The 23,689-nt window shown below is 44.4% G+C and overlaps 1 protein-coding gene across 4 annotated transcripts in view; it reads right to left on the bottom strand.

Moving 5' to 3' along the window:
• The window catches only part of LOC139355401 (transducin beta like 1 Y-linked), a 221,549-nt gene that overhangs the window by 25,867 nt on the left and 171,993 nt on the right, over positions 1-23,689 (bottom strand). For all 4 annotated transcript variants that reach the window (XR_011618579.1, XM_071089493.1, XM_071089495.1 and 1 more), the window contains exons 5-10: positions 13,563-13,803; positions 7,636-7,768; positions 7,113-7,254; positions 6,382-6,445; positions 6,175-6,272; positions 3,013-3,073 (exon numbers count right to left, since the gene is read on the bottom strand). Coding sequence is in view for 3 of the 4 variants with exons in the window: in XM_071089493.1 (XP_070945594.1) it covers positions 3,013-3,073; positions 6,175-6,272; positions 6,382-6,445; positions 7,113-7,254; positions 7,636-7,768; positions 13,563-13,803 (739 nt within the window). In the remaining variant the exon portion in view is untranslated. The remainder of the gene's footprint in view (positions 1-3,012; positions 3,074-6,174; positions 6,273-6,381; positions 6,446-7,112; positions 7,255-7,635; positions 7,769-13,562; positions 13,804-23,689) is intronic.

The following is a 23,689-nucleotide window of genomic DNA, read 5'->3' as shown; positions in this document are numbered from 1 at the left end:
TCCTCACAGCTCTTTGCAGCTGTGTTTCTCCTGGAAGAGTGAGCTGCTTTCTCTTCATCTTGAACTGTCTCTTCCAACTGCCTGACACCAAACAGCAAGCAACAAATGCCTAGACATATCTGACCTACTGATGGGAACTGGATCTACCTCGTGGCCAACCAGATTACAGGTAAGAAGCTTATGCAATTCAGAACATGCAGTTTGTGCTCTTGTTGGGCCAGCTAGGTAGAAAATCCTTCCATCAGTCTCTGGGGTCACTTTGGGAAAGATTATTTTCTGCTGAAAGACAACACAAATTCCTAAGATAGAAGAATTTAGAGGAAGCTGGCCAGTACCTCACTCCTCCAATGCCAGCACTATGGGGGCCAAGGCAGGCAGATCACCAAAGGTCAGGAGTTCGTGACCAGCCTGGCCAACATGGCAAAACCCCGTCTCTACTCAAAATACCAAAATTAGCTGGGCGTGGTGGCAGGTGTCTATAATTGCACTACTTGGGAGGCTGAGGCGGGAGAATTGCTCGAATCCAGGAGGTGGCTGCACTGAGCCGAGATCAAGCCCTCTACTGTAGCCTGGGTGATGGAGCGAGACTCAGTCTCAAAAAAGAAAAAAAATTAGAAGAACCTCACTGATGTTTACCTTGGCATATTTTTCTCTGAAAAACAGAAGTTGGAGCTTTCTGCAGTAGACATCCCTCCTTACTCCCCAGGTCTACATGTCTGGTATTCTAGGGATCTGAACTTGTTACGGAATCCTTCCTGCCAAAAAGGTAGGTTTTCGCATTTAAGCCATGTGATGGAACACCATCGGGAATGGCATTCTTACTAGACAGCTGCTTTGATTTGCACAGTCTAGAACACAGAGTAGCAAGTGTCTGGCGTGGAAACGACACACAGATCATGAGCTGTACATGGGGTGGCCGGGGGCAGGGGAAAGACTGAATAGGAAGGGGGTTTCTGTTTTGGGGTGAAGAACATTCCTGGATGAGGTCATGCATGTGCTGCCTGCATTTGGAGCCGTTTGTCTCCAGTATGCTCAGCACCTTCTACCTCATCAATGGTGTTAATTAAAGCCACACCAGTAAAGAATTTCACCAGCAGCCCTAAGAGTTGTATTTGGTGTATGTCCAAAGCTCTGCAGGATTGGCCACAGAAGAGATTCTCTCCCTCTCCAGGGCAGCAGAGCAGAAACAGTGTCCTCCCTGGGTCTCCCTCACTCTCTGAGCTGCCCATATGAGGAAGCTCATTGAGTCCCTGCTACAGTACCGCGTGGAATAACAGATGTGGATGCCTACACATCATGCCTCAACAGGACTTTTGGCTCATGATCTTGTTTCCTACAGGACCCATGTCCCCTGCTTGTAGCCCTCCCCAGGCACCGAGATGGGCTATGCCATCTTGGACAGTCCTTGAGGTTACCCTCCTATTCAGAACATCATTTAAGCACCCCAACTGTCCAACAAGAAAGACACTGACATCTCCTCCTGGACAACGCTCCAGGGACAGCTGATAAAACAACCAACTTTTGCCGCATACATTGAGGGATTCCCTCAAGATGCATCAGACATTCGTCATTAATGGAAGTGGCACCTACCCCCTTTTGTCCATTTTAAACCAGTCTAAAGTCTTCCAATAGTCTATCAGCCCTGGGGGTGACCACCAGTCTTTGTTGTAATGTAAGAGGCCACATCAAACAAAAAGACTGAGTTACACAGAGGATGGAATTGGGAAAGAAAATGCAGACTCAAGTGGGAATCTGGTAAATTGGAATCTCTACAGATTCTAGACCCCGGCTGCTGCATGTGGCCTGGCCTGGCCCCAGCATGCAAAGGGATGTGGTTATATCCAGAGCAGCAGCCTCACACCTGTGCAAGAAGGCACTGATACCGCAGGTGCAAGGTTGGTCTCCCTACAGACCTACCTTGCTTGCAAGGCCAGCCCCTGGATAGTGACTGAGAATGTAGTTTTCTAAAGAGTTCCTGCCCTTCACTAACAGATGTGAGTGGCTCACTCTGCCAACACGGGCGCAAACAGTGTGTTTGTCACACACCCGCTTTCCTTCACAGGTTTGCAGTTTTGGCTTGCGCTGGGCAGTGGGTGCCCATGTAAGCAACTCCCAATAAAAACCCTAGGCACTGAGGCTCTATGGAGCTTGCCTGCTACAAAACACTTCACAGGTGTAGTTACAACTTATTTCTGGAAGAATTCAGCATGGCCTGTGAGAGTCCACTGGGAGTGGAGCCTTTGAGCTCTGGATTTGGCCATGTGCACTGTTTCCCTTTGCTCATGTTGCACTAAATTATTGTGCTGTTAGGAACCTTAGCTGTGAATATGCTGAGTCCTGGGAGTCCTTGCAGCAAACTGCCAATCCTGGGTGTGGTTTTGGGGAGCTCCCAAAACAGCATCCTTCCTGGAATTACAAGAGAAAAGAGCCTGCATTGATTCTGTGGCTGGTTCACTGCTGTGTTTCAGAGTTGTGAGTAGATAGGTGCCAAGGTCATCTGTATCTTGCAAACCTTAAGAGCAATGCTTGCCACAAAATGGGTCTCCTTCTGACCATATAGGCTCTCTGGGCTCTGTGTTCTGTGTATTTAGTTACTTTAATGGACATTTCATAAAGTCTAAATTATGTTATTATCATTTGTATTTATTAGAGACAGGATGTCCCTCTGTCATCCAGGCTGCAATGCAATGGTGCAATCATAGCTCACTACAACCTTGATCTCTTGAGCTCAAGCAATCCTCCTGCCTCAGCCTTCTGGGTAGCTGGGACTACAGGTGTGTGGCACCATGTCCAGCTACCCATCGTCCTGTCCCATCCTATCCTGTCCCATCCCATCTCATGTTTTGTAGAGAGAGGGTCTTGCTATATTGCCCAGGCTGATCTTGAAGTCCTGGACTCAAGGGAGCCTCACGTCTCAGCTTTCAAAAGTGCTTGGATTATAGATGTGAGTCACTGCACCTGGCTTAATTTTGAATTATTTCCAAATTACAAAATACAAACATAAAGACTCACCTGAATGAAAAGGAAACTGCTGTTTTGCTTCTCCTGTGTGAGCATCCCAAATTATTGTTGTCTGTGTGCCGCAAACAAAGGAAAAGTTAGTAATTACTCCCACAAAGTTTACTCTGGTAACATGTGTTGTACAAGAAAAGACAGTGAGCCTTTCTCCTTAAAACCAGCACTGTCCAATACAGACAGAAAGCAAGCCTCATGGGCTAGTTTTAATTCTCTAGGATCCACATTAAAAGTAAAAAAAAAAAACAAAAAACTGGTAAAATTCATTAACAATCTTTTATTTCACTCTCATATACCCAAAATAATACCATCTCAATATGTAATCAGTATCAAAATCTTACTGCGCTATCTGCAGTCTTTTTCTCCCATCCTAAGTCTTTGAAGTACATCATGTTTCACACTTAACAATCTGGACAGCCATATTTGATGAGTCCATGAGCCTTCTGGGTTGTCTGATGCTGGTGTCTATTTTAAGGTCAGAGCAAGTCTAACCAATACTTGCAAAAATACCAAAATTGTTGGAGATTCTTCCTCATCCCCAAGTGCAGAAAACTGTTGAAAAACCTAGAACAAAGCATCTTTAAAGATCTTTTGGCACTTTTACAAGTGCAGGGCTGCAGAAAAGGTCATTTCTAAAAATGCCCCTGCCTGTGATTCCATGAACTGGGGGCACTAGAAATGGGGACACAGCCACTGGCTTGCACTGGGGCCAGGCATCAATGTACATGTCTGTCAATAAGGAGAAAAGGTGATTTCCACCTCAAAAAACAAAGCAGATCATGAATTCTTATGATAGAATCATCTTCATCTACTTCAAAGTAGATCATGAATACTGGTGCTTGGAATATTATTTAAAGAAGCAGTTCATTGAACAGCATTAGAATTTTGTCTTCATCAGCTGGAATTTCCAACTTAATTATAAACTTTACACCTCTCTGTCAGTCAAGATTTTGCTTTAAGATTGAGTCCTGGTTGGGCATGGTGGCTCACGCCTGTAATCCCAGCACTTTGGGAGGCTGAGGTGGGTGGATCATGAGATCATGAGATCAGGAGATCGAGAGCATCCTGGCTAACACAGTGAAACCCTGTCTCTACTAAAAAATACAAAAAAAATTAGCCAGGCATGATGGTGGGCACCTGTAGTCCCAGCTACTCGGGAGGCTGAGGCAGGAGAATGGCGTGAACCCGGGAGGTGGAGCTTAGAGTGACTCAAATTTGCACCACTGCATTCCAGCCTAGGCGACCCGTGAGATTCCATCTCAAAAAAAAAAAAAAAAAAAGACTGAGTCCTATTTTATGTTGACTGTGAGCATTTTTAAAGGAAACTGAGAAGTGTCTTTGAAACTTGCTAATCTTGGGTCTTGGATCAGTCCTCAACCAATTAGCATTTCATTATTTGTTTGGCACGTAACTTTAATTTTGCCATGTCAAAGCAAATCTAACACTGCAGAGAATATATAAACTCATCATACTTGTGCCTGTCTCGCATCTGGGCAGTACTGGATGAGTTAATATGGGGGAGAGAGAGAGAGACCTTATGAATGAATGATCTGTTAACCTAGTTATGTCCTAGTGCAGGGGTCTACAGGCTTTTTCTGTCAAGGGCCAGGTAGTAGGAATTTCAGGCTTTGAGGGCCATCTGGTCTCCCTTATAAACTACTCATCTCTGCTGTTGTAGCATGAAAGCAACCACGGACAAGCGTCAACAAAGAAGTGTGACTGTGTGCCAATAAAACTTCACTTAAAGAAACCGATGAAGGGCCAGATTGACCTATGTGGGCCACAGTTTGCCAAATGCAATTATGACTTCTCTAAGAGTGGGATAATATTTCGAGGTCAAGACTATCATTTTATAACAACTTCAAACAGAAAGCTGTTACTTAAGGTTTTCAAATTATCCTGAAATCATCAGAAAATGCAAAGTCTCGTGGAAGCCTGAGCATTGTCCATTATTCAAGCATGGTTTCCAGTTGTAGAGACACAAATTCATGTAAAAACACATCTTTTTTTTCTCTCTCTCTCAATTCTAGATAACGGTTCTTTTCCAAAGCCATGGCTTGGAATTCCTGCTGAGTCTTGGGAATGCATAACTCTTCCAGGAAGGCTGTTTGGGGTCATGATTCCAATGAGCCCTGCCACTGGACACATGAGGAAAGTAAAATCCAGACAGGCCAAGACTTCTGGATGACTCAGATGCAGGGCTGGGATGAAGTCTGCATCCCCTTCCTCTTTGCCCTGGGTTTCCACCCTACTGATGGCTTTTAGATGCACCTGGAGTTAATGCCACTGTAGCTCCCTGTAGACCTGCCCAGGGGCACAGCAAGTCAATTCTGAAATGACTTTGTGGGCCATCTGGGGAGTGTACCCTTGTGCCCAGGTTGCTTGACTCCTGTTCAGAGAAATCTACCATCTACATTGGGAAGCAGCAGTTAATCAATTGAGGATACCTGAAGCCTGAGAAACACACACAGCCTGTGCTACTCAAGTTTCTCAGTGGGTGAAAGTTCAGGCAGTACACTCCCCACATCACATGACTCCTTCTAGCAACTGACAAATGCAATGTGGAGATTTTCTTCTATCACTGAACCATGTACCTCCCATTAAAGGAAACTGCACAAGGGTCTACAGAACAGCAAAATATATTAAGAGATGATGTGGTACAAATTAACAGAAAGATCAAAATCACAGAAATAAAGCCTAAACAAATCCTTTTCATTTCTTAAAGGGAAGCACAAAGCCTAAGAGTTCCAAGAAGCCAGGATTTTGAGATTTAAAAAAATCAGTGGCCAGGCAAAGTGGTTCATACCTGTAAATCCCATAACTTTGGGAGACCGAGGCAGGAGAGTCACTTGAGCCTAGGAGTTTCAAGACCAGCCTGCCCAATATGGCAAAATCCTGTTTCTACTGAAAATACAAAAATTTGCTGTGCATGGTGGCAGGTGCCTGTAATCCCAGCTACTCAGGAGGCTGAGGCAGGAGGATTGCTTGAACCCTGCTGAGGCAGAGGCTGCATTGAGCTGAGATGGTGCCACTGCACTCCAGCCTGGGTGACAGAGTGACCATGTTCCCCCACTCCCAATCCCCCCAAAAAGAAAAAGAAAAGCAAGTAAATAAACAAACACCTATAGATAAAGGGGCATATTTTAAGCTAATACTCACTTTGTCTACACCAGCACTCAAAATGTAATTCCCCTTTTTATTCCATTTCAAAGCAAAGATGGGTCCTTTATGTTGGCCTAAGGTGCTGGCCAAGTTACCTGTTAGTAAAAACAAACATGTTGATTTTGTTGCCATGGTCTGTTCACTCAAGGGTTATATATGGCAGCTCCTCTTACCTGACCCCTGCACGAGGGGTGCAGGACTTACCGTTTTCTGTCCATATTCTTGCAAAACCATCATATGAACCCGTCGCCAATAGTGTTCCATCACTCTGAGGGCCAGAAAGAGACACAAACCCACAAAAACAGCTTAGGAGTGGGAGCACCGAAGAAGCTCAGCCTCTCTCAGGGTCCCAAGTCCAGAAAGTTCTTCAGGCAATAATCAGTGCCATGCAGTGTTAGTGCACACTGCTCTTAAATCAAAAATGCGGCATGAAGACCAAGGAGACGAAGGAGCAATGAAAACACAATGAAACCATTCACCACTTTGTGTTCTCTATCGAGTGACAGAACTAAAAACACCATGATGAAAGTTATCATAAGACTTTGCAGAAAATAAAAAGCAGTAACTGTGGGCATCCCACGTGTCAATGCATATAACACCTGTTGCTGAAATCCCAAGCACCTCATGTCTCTCCAGGAGAACTACCTTGTAGCTCCCAGCCTATTTCCCCACCATGAGACCACAGGCTCATTTTGCTAAGACACGTTCACAATGCAAAGATATGGCTACCAAACAACCAGCTCACTGTCTGCCTGACATGGCCTTATTAAGAGCTCTTAGAAGCCAAGACCACCTCTATGGCTAGCCCCCCAAGTTGGGCCTGAGTACATGGAACCACCTGCCTCTTAAGTCTGCACACGTTCCATCACTGCAGCCCATGCCTGGCTGGCAGATTTTACTGATTTCAAAGTGCCCAGGGGGTGGAAGATGCTTACGTTCCAGTCCAGTGAGGTGACATCTTTGTTACTCGGGACATCGTGGCCCCCTTCTCGTATACAGTGCCGTAACACGAGCTGGGTGGAGGCCCTGCTGCCATTCTCATTCAGGTTCCATATCCTTGCAGTTGAGTCTCCTGATCTGCAGAATAAAAACACAGGAGCCTCTGGCATTTGGTTCAAATGGGATGAGAACTCACTGCCGCTTACTCTCTAGCCAGGTGATATCGTTGGCATGTGCTCTTCTGTCTTTTTCATACCAGTGGATCCCTGTTTCCCTCCTTGTCATCTTTGCATTTGGTAAATTTAACTGCCTAACTTCACCCCACCGAGAAAATGACTTGGAACTAAGGCTTCTTCACAATACGAGACACGTACAGCAGTGGTTGAAAGAGCCGCCCATTCCTTGGTCTGCCCACACTGGGGTAAGAAGGGTAGTGCATGTTCCTAAGGCAGAACTCCGGGAAAGGCAAGCAGCTTGCATCTCCCTGACCCCAGAGCATCCCCATCCTGACTTCCTTACCCAGAAGCTAGCAAATCACTGACAGGGTTCCAGGCACAAATGAACACCTCGGACTCGTGGCCCCGAAGGACTGTGGCTTTGTTGGGTGGAATTTCAACATCCCCGTCTATTTCCATTGGCTTTGAATGATTATCTGTCATAGGAAACACAAAGAGACATGTGGCTTACCAATAAAAGAGGAATGCATTTAAAGGGCACTTTTGTTTCCAGAAACACCTTGTTACTAAGTAACACTACCTCTAACGAGTCTAAATTGTGGCTTTTGTGCAATTTAGCAATTATATAAGGTTTCTTTATAATTTCACAGTCTCTAAACCTCATTGAGAAATAAAAACAGAGAATTTGACCAGGTGTGGTAGCTCACACCCATAATCCCAATGCTTTGGAAGGTCAACGATGGTAAACTGCTTGAGGCCAGGAGTTCAACACCAACACAGGCAATTTTGCGGGACCACATTTCTACAAAAAAATTGCAAGATTACCCAGGCACAGTGGCATAGGCCTGTAGCCCCAGCTACTCAGGAGGCTGACATGGGAGGACTGATTGAGCCCAGGAGTTAGAGGCTACAGTGAGGTATAATTATGCCATGGAACTCAGCCTAGGAGATAGAGCAAGACCCTGTCTCTAAACCGCCTCCCCAAAACAATTAGTTACTCTTTGTAAGTGAGGCTAGCAAATTTTAGCTCATGGACAAAATCTAGCCACCAGCTGCTTTTGCATAAATAAAGTGTGACTGGCACATAGTCACTCTGCATGTTGTGATATTGCCTGTGGATACTGTTAAGAGTTAAATTGTGTCTCTGTAAAATTTATATCTTGAAGCAATTTGTATCTTGAAGCCCTAATTTCTAGGACCTTAGAATAAAGCTATATTTGGAGATAGGGCCTTCAGAAAGGTTAAGTAGAGTAAAATGAGGTCACTACAGTCAACCCAAATGCAATGCAACTGCTATTCTCATGAAAAGAGAGGATTAGGATACAGACACCCACAGAGGTATGACCACGTGCAGACATAGGGAGAAGACATCATCCATAAGCCAAGGAGAGAGCCCTGAGAAAGGAACCATCCCCGCCTTCACCTTGATCTCAGACCTCCAGCCTCCAAAATCATGACAGCAAATTCTTAAACTGCCTGGTCTGTAGCCTTTTGTTAAGGCAGCCTGAGATGACTCTCACAGCTGCTTTTGTACTATGACAGAATTCAGCAGCTGTGACAGACTGCATGACCCTCAAAGCCTGAGACATTTACTGTCTGTCCCTGTACAGAGAGTTTGCTACCCCCAGTTTATGTTCATGAGAAAGCAGCAATATAGCCTGATGATCAAACAATTAGCAATGGTTAACAGTTTCCCGATATGGCAAGGAATTAATCATGCTTTGTTATGTCTTCATCAAGGCATTTTGACTGAAAACTCGGGAAGACGCAATGTGATCTTAGGTTGGTTACCTCCCACTGAGGAAGGGGTATTTTCTACATTGAAAAAATAAAAAAATCTCTTGCCATTCTGCTTGGCTCAAGAACCGTAATAAAAAAAAATGTTATATAACAGTGAAACTCTTCAGTGTTGGTGACTCCTTCATGCTCTGAAGGTGGCACCTGGCAGGAAGAGAGGAAAAATATCTTTCCCCATATAATTGTCCATGGCAATGACAAGAGGGCAATTGGTGTACTAGGTAGCTATGCAGTAGTTGGCGTCCTGAACTCAGGGCGGGCACAGCTGTCAGAGGTTGCACTCTTATCAAAATGCAGTCTTCAAAAACTCCTGCCTCAATAGGCCAGGCTGTGGCTCACACACAGGGTGCAAGGTCTCATAAGGTGGTCATGGTGGATATTCTAGAATTTCAGCCAGGGTGGACTAGTCAGGACTGGCCACATGCACAGGGGAAACAAAGCCAGGCTCTCAGTTTAGTGCACTGATTTAGTGCTCTCGCTTAGTGCACTGACACAGTCTAGAGAGAAGGTTGCAGGCAGAAGCAGTGAGCACTTCTCCAATGCCTATAGTTGGGAGTTGACCTCTGGAGGTATAGACCAGGTAAGCAGCCCATCTGGAGCAGGGGTCAGTGGGACGGCTCATGTTCTGGGCAGGGCACATTTATGTCTCAGCACTGTGGATTCCAAGCATGGATCCCAGAAACAGGGCCTCCTTTTTCTCGGCTCTAGTTGTTTTTTTTTTTTGACATGGAGTTTCGATCTTGCTGCCCAGGCTGGAGTGCAAGGGCACGATCTCAGCTCATTGCAACCTCCACCTCCCGGGTTTAAGCGATTCTCCTGCCTCAGCCTCCTGAGTAGCTGGGATTACAGGTATGCAACACCACACCCAGCTGGTTTTTGTATTTTTAGTAGAGACGCGGTTTCTCCATGTTGCTCAGGCTGGTCTCGAACTCCCAACCTCAGGTGATCTGCCCGCCTCGGCCTCCCAAAGTGCTGGGATTACAGGCATGAGCCACTGCACCTGGTCTGCTCTACTTTTAAATAGTTTTTCTGAGAGTTAGCTGATAGAAGGTGCAGCATGTCTGAGCAATTTTTATGCTATGACTATTCAACTGCTAAAAAAGAAATTAAAATTCCAATACCTGCCTTCATAGGATGCCAAGCATCTCTGAGGGGCTGCTGCTAAGAAGGCTGAGTGGACACTGGTCTATAAACTGACCAGGAATGCTCAACTGAACACTGCCTTTCTTTGATCTTACGTACAGTGGTTTCTACAGAGGCTCACGAATCACACCTCCTCGTCTACAGGAATCAGACAAATACCATCTAATAACCATGTGTACAAGGGTGGCTGGGGATGACCAGTACCAGCTGGAAGTTTCCTGCATTTTTGATAAGACAAGACATTTCATTAGAATGTATGTTTCCGTGGCATCATTTGTGCATGTAGGAAGTTCCCACTGGTAAATGCCATCGTTCTTTCCAAATGTCCCCTGTCTTCAAACCCCTAGTCCATGGGTTCAAGTGCTGTTTTCTTACTGGAGCCACTTTCATAACAGTCCTTTGAAAATTTTCTTTTTAGAGACAGGGTCTGTGCTCTGTTGCCCAGGCTACAATGCAGTGTCATGCCTTGATGGCTCACTCCAGCCTTAACCTCCCCAGCTAAAGTAATCCTCCTGCGTAAGCCTCCTGAGTAGTTGGGACTACAGACATATGCTGCTACACCCAGGTAATTTAAAAAATTTTTTGTACTTGAGCCTCCCAAAGCTGTGCGATAACACGCATGAGCCACAGCTCCTGTCCCATATCATAATTCTCAGTCCAAGCAGAACCACCAGGCCTTCAAATTGAAGAAGCCAGCCCTGGGAGTGCCATAGGGTAATAGTTTTGGGCTCCTGGGTAGGTTCATTTATGATGGAGACAACCTTAAATGCCACAGTCAGGAAAACCATCCTGTAAAGTGGCCACTTTTCTCACAAGCAGCAGGAAAAAAACAGTTCTTTTTACTTTTAATTTTTTGAGACAGTGTCTTGCTCTGTTGGACAGGCTGGAGTGCAGTGGTGCTAACTCAGTTCACTGTAGCCTCCACCTCCTGAGCTTAAGTGATCCTCCTTGCTCAGCCTCCTGAGTAGCTGTGACTACATGCATGTGCCACCCCACCTGACTGATTTCTGTATTTTCTGTAAAGTCGAGGTCTTGCTCTCTTGCCCAGTCTGCTCTTGAACTCCTAGATTCAATCAGTCCTCCTCCTTTGGCAAGAGCCAAAGTGCTGGGATTATAGGCAAGAGCCACCACATCTGGCCAAAACAACAGTTATTAGCTGGGCGTGGTGGCTGACACCAGTAATTTCAGCAGTTTGGGAGGCCGAGGCAGGCATATCACCTGAGGTCAGGAGTTCAAGACCAGCCTGACCAAAATGGTGAAACCCTGTCTCTACTAAAAATACACAATTAGCTGGGTGTGGTGCTGCGTGCCTGTAGCCCCCGCTACTCAGGGAAGTTGAAGCAGGAGAATCACTCAATCCTGAAAGGCGGAGGCTGCAGTGAGCAGAGATCACACCACTGCACTCCAGCCTGGGTAACAGAGTAAGACTCTATCTCAACAACAACAACAACAACAGTTCTTGAGGATTAAAGTAAAACTGGACTTCAGGTCTGGCCTCAGACTGCTGAGACACGACAGTGGTAGAGAGCACAGGTTGCCTTGCTGCAATACAAGGGCACTCTGCCAAGGGAACAGTAGAAACGCTACAGGTAGCCCCAGGCCCAGGAAATAGAGCAGAAGGCCTATCATGCAGGAAGGTGTCCATTGGAGGAGGAGCGCCAGTGGTGGGCCCCAGGTGATATCCCTGTCAGTGTGAAGAACCACATGCAGGTCCTAACGAAACAAAAGCCATCTGCCTGCAACTGGCCAACTTGGTTGAAGACATGTATGTGTCTCTACTCTGTCCACAGCCAGGGTTAACATGGACTCCATACTGGAGTTTCTTAAGTTTTTTTAAAAATTGGTGCAGAATAAAACTGAACATCAGGTCTGGCCTCAGACTTAACAATGATGGAGAGGACAGGCTGCCTCGCTGTATTAAAACTTTCTTCCTTAATAGACACCAACTTCAGAAAGTTCATGAATACAAATTACTTTCTGTGATGTAAGACTGTTGTATTGGTCCATTCTCACACTGCTAATAAAAACATAGCCAAGACTGAGTAATTTATAAAGGAAAGACGTTTAATGGACTCATGGTTCTACATGGCTGGGGAGTCATAGTCATGGTGGAAGGCAAAGAATGAGCAAAGGTATGCCTTACATGGTGGCAGGCAAGAGAGCTTGTGCAGGGGAACTCTCATTTATAAAACTTTCAGATCTCATGAGACTTTTTCACTACTACAAGAATAGTAGGGGGGAGCTGCCCCCCATGATTCAATCATCTACACCTGGTCGTGCCCTTGACACATGGGAACTAGAGATTTGGGTGGGGATGCAGCCAATTCAAGGTGAGATTTGGGTTGGGATGCAGTCAAACAACCATATCCATTACGAAAACAACTACAGCCATTTTCTTAATTTTGAAAATCTGAGGGTTGTGCCCCATGTCACTGGATAGTTAATAAATGACCTGTAAATACAAGCTGAGTATTCTCTTACTCTCCTTTTCGTACCCCACAATCATGGACCTTATAAATAAAAAACCAGAAGATCTTTTCATTTTACCCAAACAGACGGCTTTTATGTCACACTGTTCAATAGAAGAGATATTAATAGTCTAGGAGAGCTTTCATTAAATGCTAGATCTGATTCTCCAGTCAGAGAGGCACTTTAAGAATTTGTTCACTGGGGCACACATGTGTACACACACACCCCCACCCACGAGTGCACCATGCATGCAACATATGCATGCTCTGAACTTACATGCATGCTGAAGTGGCTTCTCTACAGGGTTATAGAGCAGTAGTATTTCCAAGTGGAGCAGGTTCTCTGGGTAGAAATTCAGACTCACTGACTGACTTGCCATGTACTCGCTGGCAATCACCTAATAGGGAATGATGTCCTGGGCTTTTGCAAAGGCCAAATAAGCTCATGCTCAGTTTTTTGGGGCCCAATGCCCTCAGCAGGAACACTGAGCTCAATGATTATACCACAATTTGGCCAAAAACACTCAACATGGAGTGCTGGAGGCTGAGACTAAATGTGTCCATGAATTAAACAGTTTTTTATGATGGGCAATAACCATGTGTTATAGCAGAGTTCTCAGATTGGCAGTGCACACAATTTCCTGACATTGAAGATGAAAATAAAGAAAATCAGGTTGAAGGGTTGTGATGGAAAACTCGAACAGGAAGCTCTTCTGGCTAGATCAAAAGCAAACAATAAAAAGCAGCTACTAAGAAATTTATGGCAGGTAGGTTTTTAAGAAGGCATTTGGATTGGCCCAGATTTAAAAGAAAACAATGAAACCAGAGAGGCCCACCAAACCTCCAGAGCCCGCGCACTCACTGATTGCATGTGCTCCATTCACTATGGCCTCTTGGTTCTTTGGAGGATTTTGCTGGGAAACAGTAGCTGGGGTTACAGTTGCCACCTTTGCCATTGCTGATGCCTCTGTGGCTGCTGCACTTGCTTGCTGCTGGGTGAGCTTCTCCCCAAACGCCTGCTGCCGCATCTGCACCACATCAGGAATCACAGCATCTATCAGGGACAGGGACTCTATAGGGCGGCTGTCGAACACTGTTCCATCCTGGGGAAGCAAGCCAAGCAACAGCCATCAATTTACACGGGTGAGGGCTCTGGGAATGGTCTCTACTCTCTGGGCAGGAGAGATACAGGGAAGTGGAGCATAAATAGCTGGCTCCCAGCAGCCAGGGGTGAGGGGGAAGTAGCATAGACCCTGTTAGCTATAAGTTCTAAATTTTTTTTCAAAGAATCAATGTCAGTATATTCAATTCTTTACCTTCACTTTTAAACTTAACTTCCTCATAAAGCAACCTTTTTCAATTACCTGCTCCACCCAAACTCATTACAATTACCTACTCCACCCTGACTCATTCTGGTTACCTGCTCCACCCTGACTCATTCTGATTACCTACTCCACTCTGACTCATTCCGCTTACCTGCTCTGCCATAACCATTTTTCCTGCCAAACCACTCACCCCGTCACTCTCTTGAAATTAACCAATCAGAGTTAGTTTAGCCTGTGTGGTCTAACCCTAGCCAATAGGGGAATGACACAGCAGGAGGGGCCACGTGCGTCAGGGATAAGAACCCCTTCCCCTCCCTTGTCCAAGTGTGCGCTCACCATTGCTCCATCTGTAAGGGCTCACCCTTCTATGGAAGTAACTTGCCTTGCTGATAATTAAAAAGAATATTTTATATTCGAATGCTATTTCCTTTGTGGCACTGAAACTTTATATATAACAATTTGGGGGCTCGTCCAGGATTACATTCCCCACCAGGGACTGTCTCTGGTTCTCTCTTGTGAGAAGGCACACCCCGCCACTTGTCCTCAGGGGTGAAAAATCAGAACCCACCCAGTGTGAGGAATAACCCGACGAGCTCTTAGCAACACAGGGGAAAAATAAAAAATAAAAAAATGGACAGCAACCTAGCTTAAAGGATCCTCACATTCTGTGGTGATGACTCTGTGCACAGACCAGGGAAGGAAAAGCTGGGGAGCCAGCGAAGTATTTCTTTGGTGGTGGGGACCATGATAAGGAAGCCACAGGAGGTTCAGTGAAGTACTCCTTGGTCGGGGTGGCTTAGAGGTTAAAAAGAGGTGAGACATCCCCACTGTGGCAGACTGAACCTCACACACATCTCCAGTAGTAGAAAACGCAAGACATTTCCAGTGGGGAAACTAAGCCTCTGCCCAAAACGCAAGAAATTTCCAGTGGGGAAACTGAGCCTCATCCCAAACCCAAGAAATTTCCAGTGGAGGAAACTGAGCCTCACCCCAAAAGGCAAGAAATTTCCAGTGATGGAAATTGAGCCTCACCCCAAAAAGTGAGAATTTTCCAGTAATGGACATTGAACCTTAAACCTGACCCCAAAATCATCAAGATGGGAAATACCCCAAGCAAGACAGGGAGCAAGAAAGATAAAGATGGTAACAAAGATATCCCCCCCAGATAGCTCCCTAGGTCTCATGCTAAAACACTGAAAAGATGATGAAAGAACTAAACATAGAAAAAGCAACAAATGATAAAACATGGCTCTTTTATTTGGACTCAGTGACCCATCCTCAATGCCTCAATTTTCTGGCCAAAGTCTGAGTCAAACGAGGATGTAATGTGTCAGTTTCTAATCTGATATGTTAAAGCTAAAAGTCCATTGTGTTTCAAGAAGCAGGCTATGCCCTTTGTTGGAGGCAAGGACTTGCCCTCCTGTTTCCCTTAACAAGAAGTAGGGAAGAACCTAATCTGGCACCTCAAAATGAAAGTCAGAGGAGCCGGCTCTCATGCCTAAAGATTCCAGCGCATGGGATCCCCTAGTCTATGTTCTCCCATTCAGTGTCCCCAATCTTTCCCCTCACACAGCCACTGCCTCCTCAGATCCCATTCCAAATTCCCCCTCTACTCATGTTAGCCCTCCTCTTTATAACCCTGACTCTTGGGAATTACCATCCCACCACACTGTTCTCTCCCAACCTAAATACCCCTCTCTAAAATGACTCCAGTATGAGGTAGAACAATGTAAAAAAGATATTCAGAATTTTCCATTTCCCTCCATACCTAAGAGGTCAGCTTGGACCCTCTTCCCTTTGAAAGAGGTATCACAAGGAGCGGGGGGCACTGCCTTCGTAAATGCTTCCCTAATAAGTTCAGAAGTTCAGAATTTTAAAAAGGAGCTTAAACTGCTACTAGATGAGCCTTACGGAGTGGCAGACCAAATTGAACAATTCTTAGAACCTCAGTTATACATTTGGGTCCAGTTAATATCCATCTTGGGCATTCTCCTTTCAGGGGAGAAAGAGTAGCTCCATTCCCCCCGGTCCCTCCCCTAGAGGAAGGAGGAGAGGGGAGAACAGCAGCATAAGCAGCTGGTAGAGGCACAGAAAGAACAGCAAACACAGAAAGAGAGAGAGAGAGAGACAGAGAGAGAAAGAGAGAGAGAAAGAGGGAGTCAAAGAGAGAGAAAGAGAGAAAGTCAAAGAGAGAAAGAGACAGAAGTAGTAAAGAGAAAACAGTGAACCCTATACTTTTAAAAGTCAGGGTAAATTTAAAACCGGTAATTGATAATTGAAGGTATTCTCTGTGACCCTGTAACACTCTAACCCGATTTTGTTGTCAGTATAAACAAGGGCATAGCCCAAAAGCACTCAGGCCACTGAAAACCCATAGCTTTCCTAATCAAAAATCCTTAACCCAGTAAACCCCGAATGGCCCAAATGCATTCAATCTGTAGTGGCACAGTGCTTTGCTAATACAAGAAGGTAGAAAAATAACTTTTAGAGGAAACCTCATTGTGAGCACACCTTACCAGTTCAGAACTATCCTAAGTTCAAAAAAAAAAAAAAAAAAAAAAAAGCAAAAGGTAGCTTACTAACTCAAAAATCTTAAAGTATGGGGCTATTCTGTTAGAAAAAGATCATTTAACATTAACCACTGATAATTCCTTTAACCCAGCAGGTTTCCTAACAGGTTATCTAAATCTTAATTAATTACCATAGAAAGGTCCAACCAGACCTAGGAGGAACTCCCTTCAAAGTCAGGATAATAGATGGTTCCTCCCAGGTGATAGAAGGAAAAAGACACGATGGGTATTCACTAAGTGATAAGGAAACTTTTTTTTTTTTTTTGAGACGGAGTCTCGCTCTGTGGCCCAGGCTGGAGTGCAGCGGCCAGATCTCAGCTCACTGCAAGCTCCACCTCCCGGGTTTACGCCATTCTCCTGCCTCAGCCTCCTGAGTAGCTGGCACTACAGGCACCCACCACCTCACCTGGCTAGTTTTTTGTATTTTTTTAGTAGAGATGGGGTTTCACCGTGTTCGTCAGGATGGTCTCAATCTTCTGACCTCATGATCCGCCTGTCTCGGCCTCCCAAAGTGCTGGGATTACAGGCTTGAGCCACTGTGCCCGGCCATGTAACTCTTGTAGAAGCAGAGTTAGGAAAACTGCCTAATAGGTCCCCTCAAACATGAGCTGTTTGCACTCAGGCAAGCCTTAAAGTAGTTACAGAACTAGGAAGAAACCATCTATGCCAATTCTAAGTTAATTTGGACTAAATCTCTTATTAATAGCAAAGGATAATTGAAATCGCAAGCTTACAAGGTTTTCAATGAAAGTAAATTTTGCTAAAAGTTAGCAGTGTAACATGTATTATGCTAACTTCTAATCTTGTGACCTGGGGCAGTCTAGTCCACAGACATGAGGAAAGTTCGCTTTGGAAAAGAATGGTTATCATCTTTGAGAGAGGGGGGAAAAAAAAAAAAAAGGGTGGGGGGAGAATGGGAGAATTTATGTAAACTGGAATGTTACATAGCAAATTCTTGTCCTAAAATAAATTTTAACTGGTTGTTTAAAGAAAGGAATGTTTGCAACAAGTCAGAAAGTTGAGGCATGTCAAACAATTGTCTGTGAAAATTGTGGGGGGAAAAAAGTTATAAAAGGGAATTTATGCAGGAAATGTTATATAATTTAAAAGCAATTAGGCCTCCTAAATGTGAAACTATAGAAGAAGCAGTTTATGTGCAAAGTGTATAAGGAAAGTAAAATATACCTTTGTAAAAGGATTATAAGGATGCACAAGAATGTGGATTTTTACCTACATTGAAAGGTTAAAAAATACATATTTTGTTTTAAAGGTTTAAAAGTTTTGAAACGTTAATTGTACAGAAAATTATGTGTGTAAAGATATTGGATAAAGTTAAAGGGGTGTCATCCAGTGTTTCTGTGAAATGGACATTAAAATAAAAGCACAACAGGTTTTTCTTAAAGCATCAACCTGCTCTTTAAGAAAAATTATGAAGGGTTAAAAAGACTCTATAAAAATCTTACCTTATGGTCAGACATTAAAAATTGAATATGCCTACAAGGTCTTATTAAAACTAAGTTTAACATTAATAACACACTAATATAAAGGTGAAATTTAGCTTATCTGGTATAAAAATCATACAGGAAGCATTGTCAAATATGATGCTTGCTTTCTTTGGTCTAAAAACGAATAAAAATAGGTGCTAAAGGAAATTTCTCAATAAGATGGCACCAAGAACTACAAAGCCCACTGCTGATGTCCCCAGATTTAAAACAAAAGGTCAGTTTCTTCAAAATTACATACTTGGTTTATCTTCCACTTTCCTTTCCCTGAAAACTAAAGTCTTTTAGCACAGGTACCACTCCTAAAATTTCCGGTAAACCAGCATCAGCCTGAGGATCACCTTCTCAACAAAGGGTGACAAGAAAGGAAACTCGAGCCAGCCTAGGAAGGACCCTACCTTGTGCTGCTAACCACCGAGTTCATACAGCGGAAGGGGGAGGGACTCATCACCACCAAGACAGCACCACCCCCTCCAGAGTCGTAAGCGATAGTCCCAGGGGAAAACTCTACCAAACTAAAGCTAAGAAAAATTTAACTCTTTTCATCTATTCTATTTCTCTTTCTTCTTTCCTTGCTCTATTGCTGACCATCTAGTTATTAACACAACCTAGTCAATTTCACCTCAAACCACTGCATTTAATGCTTGCCTTGTTATGCCCTTGGGGATTTGCCAAGTCAAAGACAGCTCTCTACTTCAGGAAAGTACCTCCGTCCCTCCTGACTCTCCTCAGACTAGGCATTAGTAAACTAGGACCATTTAATCCAGGGAGATTTTGATAAAGACTCCAGTGTCAACCAGGGGTCTTGCTCCCCAGTGCAGAGCCTTTATGCCATAGTTGGTCCAATATTCTGTGGACCGCTAAAGAGCAAGAATGGACTGCCCCAACTGGTTTTTGAAATTTCCTAAAAACCATACATGCATTTTACTAGAGGGACAGCACTCCCTGCTAACTGGCAGGTAAACCAGTGTAATTCTATACAGGTTATTATCTCAAACCCTCAAAGTTCTTCCCCATTCCTAAGCCTGTTCCCTTCTTTAAGTTGGTTTTATGGTATAGGGGCTGTGATTTCAAGGACAAACCCTGTTAGATTCTTTGAAATGAATTTCTTTGATCCCCCACCGCCTGTACCTTCTTCTAAGCCTTCTTCCAAAACCTCTCACAATGGAAGAATTGTTCCTCCTCCATCTAATGACAAGACCAAGATGGCTATCATAAAATTTAAAGACTTAAAACAAACTTTGACAATTAAGACAGGATATCAAGATGCAAGTGTCTGGTTGGAATGGATCAAATATTCCGTCCACACATTAAAAGAAAGCAGATGTTATGCCTGTGTGCACGGCAGGCCAGGGGCCCAGACTGTCCCCTTTCCACTAGGATGGTCCTTCAGTCGACCAGGCATGGGCTGTATAGTAGCTCTTTTCCAGGATTCTACAGCCTGGGGTAACAAGTCATACCAAGCTCAGTCTCTGCTATATCCTGAAGTTTGGCACCCTGTGGGTCAGCCCCCAAGGGCCATCCAGCCTCCATCTCCCAACACTAAGTTACTTCATGTCTCTCAAACAGGGAGAAAACTTATTGTTCCTTGGAGACCTGAAGGGATGCAGTGAGCTTAAGAATTTTCAAGAGCTTACCAATCAGTCAGCCCTTGTTCATACCCAAGTAGATGCATGGTGGTATTGTGGTGGACTTTTATGTGTGGTGGTATTGTGGTGGACCTTTACTGGATACTCTGCTGAGTAACTGGAATGGCACTTGTGCTTTAGTCCAGCTGGCTATCCCTTTCACCCTGGCATTTCATCAACCAGAGGAAGGAAAAATAAGACATTGTAAAGTGAGAGAACACCCTTATGCATCCTTCAACTCTCACGTATATTTAGACACAATTTATTGAGTCCCACAAGGAATACCAGTCAATTTAAAGCCCAAAATCAAATAGCTGCAGGATTTGAGTCAACATTTTGGTAAGTGACAATTAATAAAAATGAAAACTGGATATACTACATCTACTACAACCAACAGCGATTTATTAACTATGCTAGAGATACTGTTAAATGATTAGCTGAGCAATTTGGGGCTACGTGCCAGATGGCTTGGGAAAATAGAATAGCCTTCGACATGGTATTAACAGAAAGAGGAGGAGTTTGCATCATGTTTAAAACTCAATGTTGCACCTTCATCTCAAACAACACTACCCCTGATGGAAGTATAACAAAGGCATTAGGCCGGGCGCGGTGGCTCAAGCCTGTAATCCCAGCACTTTGGGAGGCCGAGACGGGCGGATCACGAGGTCAGGAGATCGAGACCATCCTGGCTAACCCGGTGAAACCCTGTCTCTACTAAAAAATACAAAAAACTAGCCGGGCGAGGTGGCGGGCGCCTGTAGTCCCAGCTACTCGGGAGGCTGAGGCAGGAGAATGGCGTGAACCCGGGAGGCGGAGCTTGCAGTGAGCTGGGATCCGGCCACTGCACTCCAGCCTGGGCAGCAGAGCGAGACTCCGTCTCAAAAAAAAAAAAAAAACAAAAAAAAACAAAGGCATTGCAAGGTCTGACTGCTCTATCCAATGAATTAGCCAGCAACTCAGGGGTAAATGACCTGTTTACAGGATGGCTAGAAAAGTGGTTTGGTAAATGTAAAGGAGTAATAGCCTCAATTCTTACGGCAATTCCCTCACAGCTGAAATGGGTGTACTTATTCTTGTCAGGTGTTGTGTCATACCATGCATCCATGGGTTGGTGCAGAGGCTCACAGAAACAGCACTTACTAAAACCTCCCTTAACTATCCTCCACCTTACCCAGAGAAGCTTCTTCTTTTGGAAAATTAAGCAAAACAACTAAGCCAAGACATGTTTAAAGAAAAAGTCAGAGAAGAAAGAGCTGTAAGGAAATACAAGGGGAGGGGTTGTTAGACGTTGAGTTCTAAATTTCTTTTCAAAGAATCAACATGTCAGTAGGTTCAATTCTTTACCTTCTACTTTTAAACTTAACTTCCTCATAAAGCAATCTTTTTCAATTACCTGCTCTATCCTGACTCATTTCAATCACCTGCTCCACCCTGACTCATTCTGATTACCTGCTCTGTCATAATCATTTTCCCCGCCAAATCACTTACCTGTCATTCTCACCTCTGTGGTCTAACCCTAGCTAATAGAGGAACCACACAGCAGGAGGGGCCACATGAGTCAGGGATAAAAACCCCTTCCCCTTCCTTGTCGGGTGTGCACTCACTATTACTCCATCTGTAATTTGGATGTAACTTGGGTGTAAGGGTACACCCTTCTATAGAAGTAAGTTGTCTTTCTGAGAATTAAAAAGAAAATTTTAAATTTGAGTGTTATTTCTTTTGTGGCACTGAAACTTTATACATAACAACCTGGAGCCCAAGAACCTGGGGTGAACAATTCCATGGTGGGCAAGGGGCAGGGAACATGGCAAACTGTTGTTAAGAACCACGTGTGACCACTTTTTTGGGTGTCAAACCCAGTGGCAGCATTCTGGACAAAAAGGCCATTTATTCTTGACAAACTGTGGTATCCCTGATGCAGTGATTCTCAATGGGGGGTGACTCTGCCTCCTTAGGAGACATTAGGCAATGTCTGGAGACACTTTTGGTTGTCACAACTAAGAGAGGAGGAATGCTTCTGGAACCTGGTGGGTGGAGCCCGGGGATGCTGCTGAACACCTACAGTGCCCAGGACAGCCCCACTACAGAGACTCAACCAGTCCTGAGTGCTGCCGTGGAGAATACTGAGTGCTGCAGTGGAGTGCTGCAGTGGAGAAGCCCTGTCCAGGTGCTATCGTGAGTGTGCAAAATCTCTGCAAATGACCATCCATTAATACAGGAGGCTAATGCTTCAGAAGCAGAGCCCAAATGAGATGCCCACACCATTCAGGCCTGGATTGGAAGTCCATCTGTCCATGAGATTTAATAAAATAGGCACCTGCTGCTACTTGAAATGACTAATTGGGTTCAGGGTTAGACTAACTAGAGTCCTGACACAATTAACAACATTATTTTGTTCTGATTCATTTTTTTTTTTTTTTTAACATTCTTTGATTCTCTGATTTCCATCTACTGGAAAAAACTTTCCACACACATTTAAAAATACAGGAGGAAGTTCTTTCCTTGTGAAGCATGCCAAATATTCAAATCACATGAAACTCAATATGCCTTGGGGTAGTGTCTGGTGCATACGCGAAGATGTTTTTATACACCCTAAAGTTGAACAACCTCGGAAACGAGGAAAAATTGAAAGGCTCGTATTTCAGCTTAAGAACTAAGCAAAACATCACCCCAGATGATTTCTGATTACAAGACACTATTTGAAATAAGGGAAGCAATACAACCTATATAAACAACTAGCAGCATCACCTCTTCAGGCAACCTTGGCCCCTGATTCTGACCATGGAGTGGACAATGGTGACTGGTCAAGACACTTTCATATCCCCCTCCTCCTTCATATGTGCTCACTCAAATGAAAAAGCACATCACAAAATTCCGTAACTGTCCAAGACAGTAAAAACACGTCCTGTTTTTAAACTCCAAGAGCACACTGTCTCTCTCTCTCTCTCTCTCTCTTTCTCTCTCTCTTTCTTTAGAGGCAGGGTCTTGCTCTGTCACCCAAGTTGCTGTGCAGTGGCATGATCACAGCTCACTGCAACCTCAAACTCCTGGCCTGAAGCAATCCTCCCACCTTGGCCTCCTAAAGTGTAGGGATTATAAATATGAGTCACCTCCCCTGGCCTGACACATTTTTTTAATGACTAGAAACCATTGTGACAAATGGGATGGTGTTTCATTGGCCCTCAGAGTGCTGGAATCTGGAGTGCCAAGGAAAGGAAGCTATGAAGGCTTCTCAATGAGCAGAGGAAAATGGAGTCACAGCACCCTGAGACCTGAGATCTTGCTGGCCTCAAGCATGTGTCCTCCTAGAGAGGTAGGAAAATAGGGTGTGCATGCAGAGAACATAAGGTTGATTGACACTTCAGCTATGACAAGAAATTTCCTCTCCATAGGGTGTATACCAAGTAAATGACTTTGTAACTTTACTTCATCCTCTCCATTAACACAGGGTGTACACCAATGGAATCCTCTAGGGGGTATTTAAACTGTCAAAAATTCTGTAATGGGGGCCTTCAGACCTTATGCTCTCAGGGCCTCTCCCAAACTGTGGAGTGTAATTTCATTTTCAATAAATCCCTTCATTCCTTCCTTGCTTTGTTTGTGCATCTTATCCAATTTTTTCTTCAAGATGCCAAGAACCTGGACACACTCCATCAATAATATATTTTGGTGAGCCAGCCAGGAGAAATGCCAGGAGAAGGTAGCCCCAAAGTTTGGGATTTATGTTTCTCCTTTTCCTTTCTGCTCCATACAGGAGAATATTTCTCTCTCTCTTTTCCCTTCCAACTCTGAACCCTTGGGCAGCAGTGCCTAAACATGGAAGCAAATGCAGGTTTCTGGCTCTGCCAGTGAAACTAAAGGGTTTCCATGTGAAGAAGCCTGACTGTCACTGCTGATTTGCTTAAGAAACCAGGGTCTTTTTTGTTTTCTTCCCCCTCTTTCCTTTTTGGTCTTTCAGTGGCTG

Source organism: Macaca nemestrina, chromosome Y (genome assembly GCF_043159975.1).
Source record: "Macaca nemestrina isolate mMacNem1 chromosome Y, mMacNem.hap1, whole genome shotgun sequence".
Taxonomy (NCBI): Eukaryota; Metazoa; Chordata; class Mammalia; order Primates; family Cercopithecidae; genus Macaca; species Macaca nemestrina.
Note: the sequence above shows the minus strand (reverse complement) of the source record. Positions and strands in the feature narration are given on the sequence as shown.